The 14,632-nt window shown below is 38.8% G+C and overlaps 1 protein-coding gene across 4 annotated transcripts; it reads left to right on the top strand.

The window, feature by feature from the left end:
- The first annotated feature begins 992 nt into the window (after positions 1-992).
- LOC148038331 (uncharacterized) lies at positions 993-5,093 on the top strand. Of its 4 annotated transcripts, XM_087670705.1 has the most exons (6): positions 993-1,305; positions 1,420-1,721; positions 3,615-3,725; positions 3,877-3,966; positions 4,248-4,325; positions 4,404-5,093. In XM_087670705.1, the coding sequence occupies exons 1-6, from the start codon at positions 1,111-1,113 to the stop codon at positions 4,417-4,419; spliced, it is 792 nt and encodes a 263-aa protein (XP_087526831.1). In that variant the 5' UTR covers positions 993-1,110; the 3' UTR covers positions 4,420-5,093. The 4 variants fall into 4 exon arrangements, with proteins under 4 accessions (XP_087526831.1, XP_087526815.1, XP_087526822.1 ...); XM_087670689.1 differs by having other exon boundaries at positions 998-1,305; positions 3,615-3,966; positions 4,404-5,088; XM_087670696.1 differs by having other exon boundaries at positions 999-1,257; positions 3,615-3,966; positions 4,404-5,087.
- Positions 5,094-14,632: the final 9,539 nt, after the last annotated feature.

Genomic DNA, 14,632 nt, shown 5'->3' with positions numbered 1-14,632 from the left:
CCTATGAAGAAACATATGGCAAATCTCACTTATAATGCTTTTTTTTTGGGGGGGGGGGGGGGGTTGGGGGTGGGGTAGGGAGATGTGCTTTTGAAGTAGCTTCTCTAGGGTTGGAATGCTTCATAAAAATTATAAAAGTACGGCATTGAGGCAAAAAATCTCATTTTCATCTTTAGCAACTTCCAAACTCAATTTGTGGAGCAAAACCTCCTCTCAAGGTTACACCTTGAGGGCATCTCTCATTAGCTACCAATCCAAAATATCACTTTAGCATTTGTGAGAATAAGTTTATGTGGTAGTACCTTTCATATAACCTCATTAACCTCACAATACAATAACATACAAAAAGTCCTTCTTCAAGGAGAGGATAAAGGTCCATTCTAGAGTGTCTCTCTTTTGTTTTAAATTGTCATTAGAGAAGAGCAATGGTTTTACATAGAGAAAAACCAACCAAAATTATTAGCAAGGTACTTGTGGCACTGTGTGCAGCTTGTTGATTTGCTCCATCGTCTTGAGTAAAAGAAGGAGGAACAAGGTGGGAAGAGGAGAAGCAGCAGCCTAGGAGGAGAACTATTTTCAAACTTGTGGTTCCATGTTTAGATTTATTGCTTTAAAAAACCATTGACATGGATCATTTGACCTTGTCTACCCTTGTCTCATGCGCATGAGACTGTCACATGTGAGAATGACTTAGGCTCCCCCATCACCACTAGTCTTTGCATATTACATGTGTGTAGTTTGTGGGTAGGGGTTGGACATTTGTTGTTTAGTGTGTAACCACACTTACTAGCCTCCTTAGATGGCCTTCACATACAGATTGTGCTGTAATTCAATATTTGCTTTTCTGCACCTTCACACGATAAACTGTACCCTGATGTCCAAACTTCCGCTCCTTTGATATAGTTACAAATCCAAAGCATACTTTCTACTTCCGTGATAAACCCACAAACTATGCCCTATGCGAAACCCTTCTTACCCTTCTTACCCTATGTTGGAATGGACAGGCATGTGCATGCTGAGTCGCTGGGCGCCCCAGCCCAAGGCGCATAGCGGCCATACCAATGGACTCCGGGAATTGATATTCGAAAATTGTATTTGATCAACAAAGCAATGTGTCTGGCACCTGCTTTCCTCCTCTGCGTCTTCTCTCCTGCTCTCATAACTTCCTCACACACACACACACACACACACACACACACACACAATTCAAATTCTCTCTCATTGGCATTGATCGTGCAGGACAGGAAGTGGGGGAAGGTAAACCTGCCCTTCTTTCCTGGCATTTCCTGTTTTGGACAACAACAGGCAATTCGCCTTGCCTTCCCCCCTCTCATTCTCCCCTGTTTCCTCCAGTTTTGCAGATCAAAAGAAACGCCCTCTTTTCTTAGATGATAACCTTCCGTTGCCTGGATTCCACAGCTGGGAGGCGGACATGCTTGTAGAAGGGTCATGGATGCTGCTGAAGCCAAGAATAAGAAGCGCGGGATTCCCAATGGCGAGCTCGTTCTGCACTGGGGCAATGGCAAGAAGCTCCGCGGCGTGAAGAGAGAGGGGACCGCCACTAGCAGCATCGCCCCAGGGGCTGCGGTGCTGCGCAAGGCTATCCGTGCAGATCGACGTATTGCGCGGACGGAGAAGAGAGGTTGGAGGACTCGGGGCCAGCAGTCACAAGGCGATTTCAGATCACCCTCTGCAACCAACCTCCATAAAACCACGAAACGGTACGCTCACTCTCCCTGTCAGCAGCATTTCTTCCGCTGTACCAAGAAAAACCAATGCATTACGCATACATGATATGTGAATTTCTGCTACTGTAACACAGAGAGGAATATTTTGTGCCTTTGGTAGGGTTGATGTTTAGCTTGTTCTCAAACGATGACATTTGTCATGTGACACAGGGAGAGGAACTATTTGTGCTTGTGTTAGAGGTGATGTTTTAGCTTGTCTCAAAAGATCAACATTAAAGTTATTGACGTTTCCCCATGTGGAAAAATAGGTCCTTTTCCCTTGTTTTCCAGTACAGTGTTCAACATCTTGAGCTTTTGCTCAGGAGGGACTGCATACCTAGCTAGGTGCAGTTTGGGGCAGGCGGCTGCAGGTCCAGGGTGAGGTGCGGTTGGGAGCAGGGTGCTGCAGTCCCCACCCTGGACCTGCAGCCCCCTGTGCCCAACCACACCTAGCTAGGTATGCATTCCTCCTCCGCAGAAGCTCATGATGTTGTTGTGATTCACAATTCGTGAATTTATCTAAAACTTCTTGTGCTTGTCCTCTAAAGAAGTTATGCCTTTCATGTCACACAAGGAGAGGAAAATTTTGTGCTTGTGGTAGGGATGATGTTTTAGCTAGTCCTTTAAAAGATTGGCATGTTATGTCTATCATGCAATTGTTTGCTCCTGGAACACAGGGAAAGGGACCTATTATGCTTTTTCTTTTTCCCAAGAAATAAGACACGTATTATAAGTCTACAAGAGGGGCACTTCCCCTCCAAATATTAGCTGAGAGATTGGGCAACAGCTGTGTTGGCATTTTTCCTATGAACAGATAGGATAGCTCACAAGCTGAACAAATAGTAGAGCACTGATAGGATAGCTCACAAGCTGAATGAATACTAGAGCGTGATTGCATTGGGACCCTCCTCCAGGGTGGCACCTACCAACATAGGTGCCCAACCTAGTGATAGTAGATATACCTAGTGAGACTTGAACCAGCAACCTTATGATTATGAGCTCAAGTGTGAACTGCTAGGCTATCACCTTTGGGAAGGGAACTTGTTATGGTTGTAGGATGATGTTTAGCTTGTCCTCAAAGGTGCAATTATTAGCTATCATGTTCCAGAAATGCAGTCAAGTTACATTTATAGTTTTGCCTGCAGTTGTACGCTGTTGCTACAAAAATAGCTCATACTTCTTCCCTTGCCCTTTTCTTGCAAAGATTCAAATGTTCATGTCGTGCCATTTTTTTAAACATCATGTGTGTAAGATAGGGGTAGATGCACCCTGGCTTTTTTTGATTCCATGTTCAATGGAAGCATTTCAGTGAAGGTTGAGCATTGCTCAACATATTTGCCTCATCGTATGCAGGCATGAATCCAGTCAAAATGCTTGGATGATTTTGCCAGTAATTGCACAATCAATCTGGAAAGGCGGAAGTCAATTTTTAACTTGTCCTTTTTGGCTCAGCTTCAATGCTGGTCTGGTAATGCAGAGAAATCAAGTATCGGATCAAATTCTGGGTTTTATTTAGCAGAAATGCATTATAACATCTGTTATTGGTAGAGGTTTTTTGGGTCTTATTTATTTCATAAGTCTACTCAAGGTTGAATTTTTTGTCGAGAGATATTGAAGGTTGACTTTGTGAGCTGATTTGTCGTTTGGTGTGGCTTTTGATTTTTTTGTCATTTAATCTGCTCTTCTTTTCCAAAAACTGGTAGAGGTTTTTTGGGTCTTATTTATTTCATAAGTCTACTCAAGGTTGAATTTTTTGTCGAGAGATATTGAAGGTTGACTTTGTGAGCTGATTTGTCGTTTGGTGTGGCTTTTGGTTTTTTTGTCATTTAATCTGCTCTTCTTTTCCAAAAACTGTCCACTTATGACTAATGACTATGTAAATACCAGGAGCTCCAGTGTGCCTTCTGCTCCAGACAGCATAAAAAAGGCCAAGCCTAAGTGTGGTGTCTCTGTAAAATCACCACCAGCAGTCAAGTCAGAAGGACAACTTCCGGAAAGGTCAGATAAGACCAGTATTTGTATTATAAAGAAGGAAATGGTGGTTGTAGAAAATGGTCATGAAGGATGCTGTCCTACTGGATCATATCTTGAAAACACTCGAATTCTGGAGGCCTTAATACCTAAATTTATGGTTGCCTTGTCACACAAGGAGAAAGAAGAGGATTTCATGGCAATCAAAGGTTCTAAATTGCCTCAAAGACCAAAGAAGAGGACAAAGTTTGCTCAGAAGGCTGTACATGTATGTACCATCAAATCTTATATTTTATCAACCTACCGTCATTAGCTCTTTGCATGACTAGAGCTGGCAAAATATCTTTTCACAAAAGGACATTTTTGTTTTCTGTGAGAGCCCTTGTGCATTGATGAGCTTGAGGGGTGGCATGTTGTTGCTTATACTTGCTCGTAGGTTAGTCTGATTTCCAGAGTTGCTAACTCATTCTTGTCAACAAAGTCACTTAAGTCAATTCAAGTCAATGCTATTTATTGGTTGATGAGTTTTTTGTTCTTTGCTTTCTCCAGTGTATCAGTCCTGGATCGTGGCTTTGTGATCTGTCCCTTGATAGGTACGAAGTCAGGGAGAAGAAAAACCTCAAGAAGGTATGCAGTATGCATTTTGTTGTCTGTCCTGGTAGTGCAAGTGAAATGGTTCATTGCTGATTATACCATCTTTTGCAGAAAGTGTGGGGTTTAAAAGCTCTGGCTTTAGGAGATGGTGCTGATTCTGATAAATCTTAAGACACTACCAGCACCTAAATTCTTCAGACTACCAGCATTTTCCTTGCTTTGACCTTGTCTCTTTTTAGAGGTCTGCCATCATCCTTGTATTGGAATGTTATTCTCAGCCTTCACATCACCAAACGGTTGAGGACCAAATTGTTGGAGGTGTGGTGCAGTGTTGTTCAATTGATCCCAATTTGTTTAACTTCGTTGGCTTGTGAAGGGGCCTGCACCATAATTGGCTTGTAATGATGTTTCATGCATGCTAACCATAATTCACTCTGGATTTTGGTACCCTGGGTTGTTGACAAACAGACATATTTTTGAGCATGGGTTCAATACAACAGTTCTCCTGTCACCCTGCATTTTCAGTTAAGCTAACATACAAGCAATCCAGAGATTGATCTGATGCAGCCAAAACCTGTAAGTCAAAGCCTGTTATTGTCTGCAGCCATGTAAAGCATTTCATATCTAGCATGTACATATAATATCCTTGGGAGAGAAACAGGTGTCAGTTGATTACATGTATTGGGGGAACGTTCTGAACTTGTCTAGTGTCTACAGGCAGGCAAGACAAAGGTGTAATCACGATTTTCGAATTTGATGTAGATAGTATTTTGTAAAAGGAGAGTTTCTCTCTCTATGCACTTGCTCTGCCAACAGCTTCCTAACTCTCCTGCTTGATCATTCTGTGCATATAGTAGGTGCTTTTTTAGCTTATCTATGTAATAAACAGGCTATACGATTAGTGTAAGGCTTTGTGATGGTTTCTTAAAGGATTTTTTTGCATGATTTGGGCATAAAAAATAAACAGAGACTCCATGCTAGAGTAGACATGCTTTGTGACTGGTGCAAAGGGGGAATTTAAGCTTGTGGAGTATTGGAAACACCATTCTCATCTGACATAACAGGGTTTTGGTGCACATAACGTTGAGATCTTGTTTCCTTTGTGCTGCTACAAATATCTTTAGGTGGAATAGGTTCATTGTATTCCCCATAAAGAGGTAGTGCATACAACACTATACATGGATTGCAAATGGGATAATAATTAATTGGATGTCTTTGCAATATGTTGCTGCTTCAAATGATTAAAAAGCTGAAAAGCAACACTCACTCCTGAGAGACAGGGAGGTGGCATAAGTCATGTTTAAATCTTAGTGGCAACAGTGTGTTCTTTTAACTGTATTGTAATGAGGAGTACATTTCCATCGCAAAATATTTGAAACCTTAGTCATGGCTTGGAGGGAGGAGTGTAGATAAATAACATGGGACCTTTGGGGTTCTCAGTTGGAGAGAAGCAAGTGGTTGTGGATGATGAGATCTATCATTTAGAGAAGAGTTTACTTCAATCCCTCTTTCTTTCATTTGATGAGGGATGATGCTCCATTCTGAATGAATTTAGGTGACCATCTTATCATCACCATAGTGGTCGTCAAGGATACAATGGTGTTTTCCACTAGGAGTCTTTGAGAATATGTTTAAACATTGCTCTATATTGCTTTGGGAGGTTGAGAATAGGAGTATGTGATCTCTCACGTTTGGTATCTACTGTTCCAATCGTGGGAAAGATATTCTATCACCCATGTAAGAATGACCTTAATTTTGCAAGATTATGAATGGTCCTCATAGATACAGCCATTGTTCAAAAATAATGTAGGGGGCAATTATCTAATACATATCCAAGATGATCACTTGGCAACCAATCAAAGATGATAATAGCCAGCAGTACACTTGGTTCAAGGAGTGTGAAATGAGGGAATTCTAGGCAAATAATGTACACCTTTGCCATAGTACGGTTGTACATTATTTGCCTAAAACAATGTTGGGTTGGATTCTATCCAATTAAGGCTTATGTTCCAATGGCTCTTTCTATTAGCACTTGGAAATCTACTTGACTTATTAGCTCATTTTATCCTAATGAAGGTGATAATGTTCTAGCTGCTCTTTTTGTGAACTTTTGGTAAGCTACTTGTTCCTAAAGTGCTTTGTGTTTTTGGATTTGCTCACCTATCATGCACTCACTTTATTATCCTTTATTTGTTTTAGCAACACATGCTACCACATTGTGCAGCACATCAAAACATCTTTTTAATACCCATTGCAAAAGGTTTCTCAAAATCCCTAAGTATAAAGAACAATATAATAATATTATATTTATTTGAAAATAATTAGAATATCTCACCCACTTAAGAGTGACACAACATGCATGCCCAGGATGGGACCTTTTAATCCTTAAAGGTTGTATAAGGATATTGATTGATCATAACATTGTTAAGCTATTGTATCTTTAGATAGCCTTCCTACGTCATTGGTGCAACGATTGTCTTGGTCTTGGTCTTATGGCACTTAAGCAGTCTCTTATACCCTTACATGTTGTAGGGTCATCTTCTAAGATGGTCTTATTTTTGCATATTGTAAGATGCTCTAGATATGTTGGTTTGGGGTAGCAATCACTTTAGCCTTTTATCCTTGTTCAATTGCTATAAGTATGGGAGTGAAGGTTAATTTTATAGGTTACCACAACCACAATTGAGGGTTAGTTGTATAGGCTACCACAAGCACAATAAAAATTAGACATCTTGAGTACTTTTACAATTGTGAGAATACAATGTTATAATTTTAATGCACTACTTTTCGACTTAGGCTTATACTATTTATATCTTCTTTGTACTAATTCTTAATTATTCTTTTAAATGTTTTTGATAGGTTGTTATTTGCCTTTGGGTCAATTCCAATATTTCTAGTAGTAAAGTTTGATATAATTTTTTCTTACTAGATTTGCAAGATGAATTGTATAGCAATTTTAGCATGATGTACATATCCTTTTTCAACCTTGCACATGGCTTTAATGCTCTTCAATTTTCCTACATTGTTTGCTATCTTGTCCTAAAAACCAGCAACAAAGATAGTTTCCCCTTTTCTTGGAGATAAAATATCCTCAAAGTATCATTGCTATAGCCTCTTTTTATAATTGTACCATAAAAAAATCCTAGAATTCTCTAGTAATAGATGAAGTATGATAATCTTTGAGCATATGGCTATTCTGAGGGTGATTAACACACACAATTAAGAATTGAATTGCTCGTCTACCATCTCTACTTCTCACACAAGCATATGATAAACCATCATTAATCACTTTAGTCTCCATCCTTGTTGGCACAATGAATGGCTACCCCAAGATAGCTGGATAACTGCAAGAATCTTGCATAAAGAAGTGCTAAACATCACGGACATCTCCAATATTCACTAGAACATTAAGACATGTAGCATAGAGTTTCCTAGATGAGTTATTTATAGCTTGGATACAACACCAGCTTTAGGATCTATATCCATTGGCCAACCACCATTCTCATATAAATTGCATACCATAACATTAATTTCAAATCCATGATCCAAAAATGCAATACATGGTGTCTCTTGCTCGCCTCTTTCCTAGTAGTTTCCGTTGTAGTTCTTGCCCATTGTGCATGAGAATAGTGGCTTTTAGGAATGAAACATGCTTCTTTTTTCTCATGAGACTACTACTGCATAACTCCTCTTTGTGTAATACTATTCACCGTGACATTTTTGTCACTCTTACCACCCTTAATTAGCCCATTTTTTGCTTCAACTTGCTTCATAATAGCAATAGATGCATCAATAGATTCCAACATAATCCCTTGTGAATCCATGTCTTCTTTAACTTGCAATAGTGCTTGTGTAGGCTCTCCCACAAACTGCCTTTTTCTCTTAATAAGATTAAATATTTCATCATGGAATTCATGCTTAGCAAAGCCAAGAACTTCACCAAGTGTAAACTTAACCTTGCTTCCAAGAATGTGTTCCTCAAGCACTTTCTTGATATTAGTAGCAATCTCTATATTGGAGTGTAACTTATAACCAATTTGCTTGACTCTCTTTTTCTCTTCTTGCTTTTTCTCCTGATGCATCTTCCATTATATATTTTGGAATGGCTTTTTTAGTAGCCTTCTACTACTCCATTTTGCTCCATGTCGTGTTTTTTTGAAGGACTCACAGCCTCATCATCTCTTCTTCTCCTTTCCTCTACAATAGCATCCATGTAATGCACCTAAGCCAAATATACATAGGCTATAAATGAGTCTACCAATGCCTCCCATCCAGTCATACCGTGTATAGACTGACCAACATATTTAGCCCTTGCTATCTTTCCTTTCTTTGTACAATTTCAAGCATCTAGCCATAGCCATACTCTAGATTTTGCATCAGCCTTACAAGATTTAAGAGAACCATTAGAGTCTTCAATTTGCAACCCATATGTGGTAGCATGTACGGTTGGAAATGCATTCTTTGCTATCAATTCTTCAAAGTGCTTCTATATACCTCCTCTACAAAGCTTGGCTTAAGTGACAATTCTATTTCACTTGCATGAATTTTATTTTCTTTCCAAACACCAACTTCTTGTCCTCCATATCACAATAAGCTGTACAATCGTGCTTTTCATATTGCAGACTATCACACTATAGACATCTTTGCTTAAACCCTTCTCTGATAGGCTTTTGGGTTACTATTCATTCCTTCTCTTTCACCTTTTCATCTAATTTTACAACCTTTGAATGAAGATCTATAAAATTCAAGTGAAGGTCACACAAACCCTTCATTATCTCAATCAGACCATTTCTTATTCTGAAGCCTGGCTACCTTTAACTTCTCCACTACTTATCCTAATGTCTTCTGGTCATCTTTCCAACAGCCTAATGTATAAGACTAGCAATCCCTCTTCTCAATGTATCACACTCCATGTAACAACCATATCTTCTATTGGTATGATGGGCTTCTAACCATACATCAATTCAGCTGGCATATATCTTGTGACAACACTATGAGTTGTTTTGTTAGCCCCCCATAAAGCATATGGAAGTAGTTATGGCCGCTCTTTCATCTTTCCTCCACATAACTTGGCCAAGGCCCTAAGGATAGGCGGATGATGTCCATGTTCACTTTTTCCATTGCCTTTCTGATTACAGGTTGAGGGGTAAATTAGATGCAGATGAAGCATGAGAGTTCTCAACTTGTAAATTATCCTCTTGAACTCCTCTCTTGACATTCTTCCCTCTTGGAAAGAGTGCTGAGATATTAGCCCATTCTTAGCCATTCCCCTTCATTTTTCTCTTCCAAAAACACCTCCATAGTTGAAACATAACACCTATGATGTTTTCTTCCTCTGTACTTACTTTTTCCATGGATGAAAACTCCTACTTTGCTATTGAATTCCCTACAACATTAACATTTGAAATTCATCATAGTTCGACTCTCTAATGCAAGTTGAAATTCATCATAGCTAGAGTATAAATCCCCTATGGAATAAGTAGCCTTGCCAGCAAAGGCTTTTGCAAACTCATCTACAATAGACCCTACACCTATATTTCTTATCGACCTTGTTGACTGGCTCATAACTTGTATAAACTGCAATGCCCATTCATCTTTGGGACTGTAAACCAACGATTAGAGAATAGAGCTGAAGATGGCTCCAAAATCTTCATCCTAATTTTCTTATTTAAGAGCTCCATTAGCTTAGGCAAGTATATGGAAGACACAGGAATCGGTTAAAGATTCCATGGAACATGTAGTACTATAAAGATCTCCATTGGAGCCACAACAATCAAATCCATGTAGCCAATTTCAATAGACTGAAATGTAAAAGCCTTTCTATGCTTTGCTAACATTTGCATAAAACAATCCCTTTCTGCTAACTACTAGCAAGAGAAATCCATTACATCCAACCTAGAGCTCTTTCGATGTTTTTGTAGTAAATTTATGCCCTACACCATTCGGATCATGTAGAGTTGGCTATTTAGACACAGTCTCATTCAGCCCATCATTGTCAGGGGGTAAAGGCAAGGCCACATGCTTAGCCTTTTTATCAACTATTTTATATTTTTTTCCACTAATGCTTTAATTATCTTATGTATCCTTTTACATTTTGCTCAACAAATTCACTTATGACATCAAACATCTCCAAAGTACATATATGAATGACATACTTTTCAGCCTTGTTTTTAGCATTAATTACTGCAGTAGTTTCAACCAATGTCTTCAACTCTTTTTCAGCCTAATGTACATAATCATTTTCAACCCTACACATGGTTGCTATACTTTTGAATATACTTGCATTGCTTGTTGTCCATTCCAAAAAACCAACCACAAAGATAGTTTCCCCTTTTCTTGGAGGCAAAAACATCTTCCAAGCAGCACTACCGTAGCCTCCATTTACAACAATGCTATCTAAAAACCTTTGAATTCTCTAGCATTAGATGGAATTGGATAATCTCTAAGTGTACCTCGATTACGGGGATGATTGATACATACAATTAAAATTTGAATTGCCCTTTACCATCTTTACATCGCACATGAGCATAATAAGAACCATCATCTATCACCTTAGTTTCCACCCTTGATTCCACAATATATGGCTGCCCCAAGTTAACTAGATAATTGTTGAATCTTGCACAAAGAAGTAATTAATCATCTTGGACATCTCCTATAGTCATTAGAACACAGGGGCATGCACCATAGAGCTCCCATGATGAGTTGTTTGCAACCCGCATATGCTAGCAAGGATCCTTATCCATTGGCCATCCACCATTCTCATACATATATTGCATGCCATTACATTAATTTTGGTCCAAGAGAGCAATACATGGTATCTCCCGCTCACCTATCTTCACAATAGTTTCAATTGTAGCTCTTGCCTAGTGTGTACAAGAGTAGTAGTTGTTTGAGCAACCTCTTTCTCATGAACCTGCTATATTAGAGAACTCCCTTATGTGTAGTACTACCCACTATAACAGTTTCAGCCATAACATCATTCTTTCCACCCTTATACAACCCATTTTCAGCATCAGCCTATTTTATGATAGCAATGGAATCATCAATAGATTCTAATTGAATACCGTGTGAACCCACGTCTTCTTCAATCTACAACAATGCCTTGAGTAGGTTCTCCTACAAACTGCCTTTTTCACTTAATGATATCTCGTCATGGAATTCACACTTAATGATGCCCAAGAACCTCATCAATCAACCCTGGTTCTAAGAATGCATTCCTCAAGCACTTTCTTTATGTTGGTTGCTATTTCTATGTCAGATTGCAACTTGTAACCAAGTTGGTTGCCTCTCTTTTTTCCCTCTTACTTCTTTTCATGCAAGACATCTTTCATTACATGTTTCAGACTAGCTTTTTTAGTAGCCTTTTGTTGCTCCATCTTGCTTCATGTCATGCCTTTTGTTGAAGGACCTCTAGTGGAAGGACCTACATCCTCATCCCTTCTTCTCTTTTCCTCGATAATAGCATCCATATTATGGACCTTAGCCAAATATGCATAGGTAGTAAATGAATCAATGGAAGCATCCCATCTAGTTTTATCTCGTATACTCTGACTAGCACCTGCCAATTCAACCCTAGTTGTCTTCCCCTTTTTTAAACAAGACAAAGTACATGACCATATTATAGATTTTGCATCAGCTTTACATGCATGCAAAGAACTGTATGATTTCTCAAGTTCCAATCCATATGTGGCAACATGTACAACTGCAAACACATTTCTTGTTGCTAATTTTTCCAACCGCTTCTGCATACCCCCTTTGCCAAAGTTTGGCTCAAGAGGCAACTCTATTTCAGTTGCATGAATTTTTCCATCTTTCCAAAATACAAAGTTCTTTTCTTTTTGCATCACGATACGCTTTATATTCCCACTTTTCATGCTGCAAGCTATCACACCATATACATCGTCTCTTAAACCCTTCTCTAATAGGCCTTTGGGTTGTTGCCCACCCCTTCTCCTCCACTTTCTCTTTCAATTTTATAACCTTTGAGTGAAGGTATAGTGACAATTCCTACAAGTTTTTGGTATAAGTGGTATCTTGTACTCACACACAGGAGGATCTAACAAACCAGGTGGAGGGAAGAGCTCTCAATACAAAGACTACATAGATTGTTTGTACATTTCTCTTGAAAGAGGTGTTTTGTTGATATGGATGTGTTGGCAAGATTATAGTAGACAGAGGGGAATTGGATGCAAACGAGACTTGAGATTTCTTCTCATAGTTAGGCATTAAGTTGGTTCTAACTACATCATAAAATCTGAAATATAAGCGTAAGAGTAAAAGGGGATATCCACCTATCATTAAGGCACTAGCAAAAGTATACAAAGGCAGGATAAAGGAGCAACCAAGGATGCTTTCATTTGTATTGTGGGCTGACAGGACGATGCATAGTGTAGTGACATGTTTTATGCCTGCTAAATTGATGTATGGTCAGAAACCTATTATGCCACTTGAGGAGGTGGTTGCTACATGGAGTGTGCTGCTACCTTGGAAAGAAGAGTTGAGTAGAGAGGAATTGTTGACTCTATGCATTAGATAGTTCGAGAGAAGGCTAGAGGACATTGAGGGAGTAGTTTCTAGATTATGGGTGGCAAGACTTTAGAACAAGAAGAGATTTGATAAGCGGCATCAACCAAGACCAAGGGCAATACAAGAGGGAGATTGGGTGTTGATTTGTGATAGCACCCTAGACAATCAACATAGTGGCAGCCTTAAGGTCTCTCAGCGATGCTTTGATCCATATGTTATAAGGCAGATACATGACAATGCTACCTATTCACTTAGTGAACTAGATGGGATAGCCTTGAGTATTCCTATTGTAGGTAAATGAATCAAACTCTTTAAGAGAAGGGAGTCGACGTCATATAAGTTGGATGAGCTAGATACAAGTATTGTCCTTGACAGTGTGGAAGAGGATGACTTGGATATGGGGGAGGACTTTAAATCTAGTAAATATTAATACTATGGCACATATCAAAGGATGTGTAGGTTTGGAGGGGGTGGAAGCACAAGATGTATTGTCATATGGATGAATTCATGCTTTGGCTACTACAAACTAGTAAAAGCGATATGCTTCTTACTTAATACACTTCTCAAACTTTCTCATAGCTCTGGTCAAATGTGACAGTCAGTGATAGGCAAGGAAGTCTAGAAAGTTCATGAGCATGTGGCTTGGCATAGTGACTTGTTTAAGACATAGTGGTGGGGATGAAGCATGAGGATGATGAGACTAGGCCGTCAGTGCAACTTTCGGGCGCAACATGCTGAGAGGGTGCTGTTGTCCAGCAACATGGCCACAAAGGTGGAGGGCATGCTAACTAGGAAAGGATACAAGGGAAAGGTGAAGGAAGAGCCAAAGAAGGTAAGTGCTCTTGTTGCTCATGCATTGAGAAAAGGAAGAGTATTGGGACTTTTTTTGGACATGGAAGAATAGGAGAAAGGGGTAGCAAGCTATCCTTGTTTATCATCAACTCCCATTAAGTTTTTCTCTTGATCTATCCATTGATTCTTGATCTCTATCATTGGGAGAGCACTTGAGGAACATAAAAGGAGTGTTTTGTGTGGATTATGGGCTAATTTGGAGCGATTTCAATAGTAAGAAATAGGGCAGCAAGCTATTCTTCAACATCTTGCTCTTGTACAAGGTATTTGATGTGATCCATTACTTGATTCTTGGTCTCCAACATCAGGGACACCTTCCTTGATCATCAAAGAGGAGTTTTAAAGGGTCTATGATCTTTATCTGGACTATTTTGGGATATCAATAACAATCAACAACTGGGTAGCAAGTTGGAAATGAAGATTTGATGCTTAAATAGGGTTTCGTCTTAGGCATATCTATCAAATATATAAGATGTATTGCAAATTGATTGCTTTGCCGATCCATATGAAATGGAGTCACTTGGTTTCACCTCTAATTGTCCCAATTAAATATTCTAAATTCTAAGTTCTCTTTCTTTCTTCTGATTTCATCTCTCAATCTCCCTACACCCTTTTGTCTCTTACATACTCATGTGGTATACCTTCAACCCTACATGCTCTAACAATGTCTTTGTATAAACGTACTATAGGTATATTCATAAATGACAATTTATAATACTATTATTAAATAAAATTATGTATTATAAATTATAAACATATTAATATTAATAATTATAATACTTTGTATGCGTATTGCACACACACACACACACACACAATACCAATACATTATATATAATATCATAATAATATACTATATTTGTATATACATATATATTTAATCATCAATATATTAAAATATTATAATTTATATCTATACACACATTAATGTACCAAAATTTGGTTATAGATTTTCACAAGTT

Source organism: Lygodium microphyllum, chromosome 3 (genome assembly GCF_053477565.2).
Source record: "Lygodium microphyllum isolate KBCC chromosome 3, Lygodium_microphyllum_v1.1.10, whole genome shotgun sequence".
NCBI lineage: Eukaryota > Viridiplantae > Streptophyta > Polypodiopsida > Schizaeales > Lygodiaceae > Lygodium > Lygodium microphyllum.
This window is presented reverse-complemented; position numbering and strand designations above follow the sequence as displayed.

Excerpts from the sequence above, each read along its gene's own strand:
- LOC148038331 (XM_087670689.1), top strand. The coding sequence starts at position 1,111 with ATGTGTCTGGCACCTGCTTTCCTCCTCTGCGTCTTCTCTCCTGCTCTC. Across the intron at positions 1,306-1,419 it reads CCTGTTTTGGACAACAACAG|CTGGGAGGCGGACATGCTTG; the intron begins GCAATTCGCCTT and ends TGGATTCCACAG. Across the intron at positions 3,967-4,247 it reads TTGCTCAGAAGGCTGTACAT|TGTATCAGTCCTGGATCGTG; the intron begins GTATGTACCATC and ends TGCTTTCTCCAG.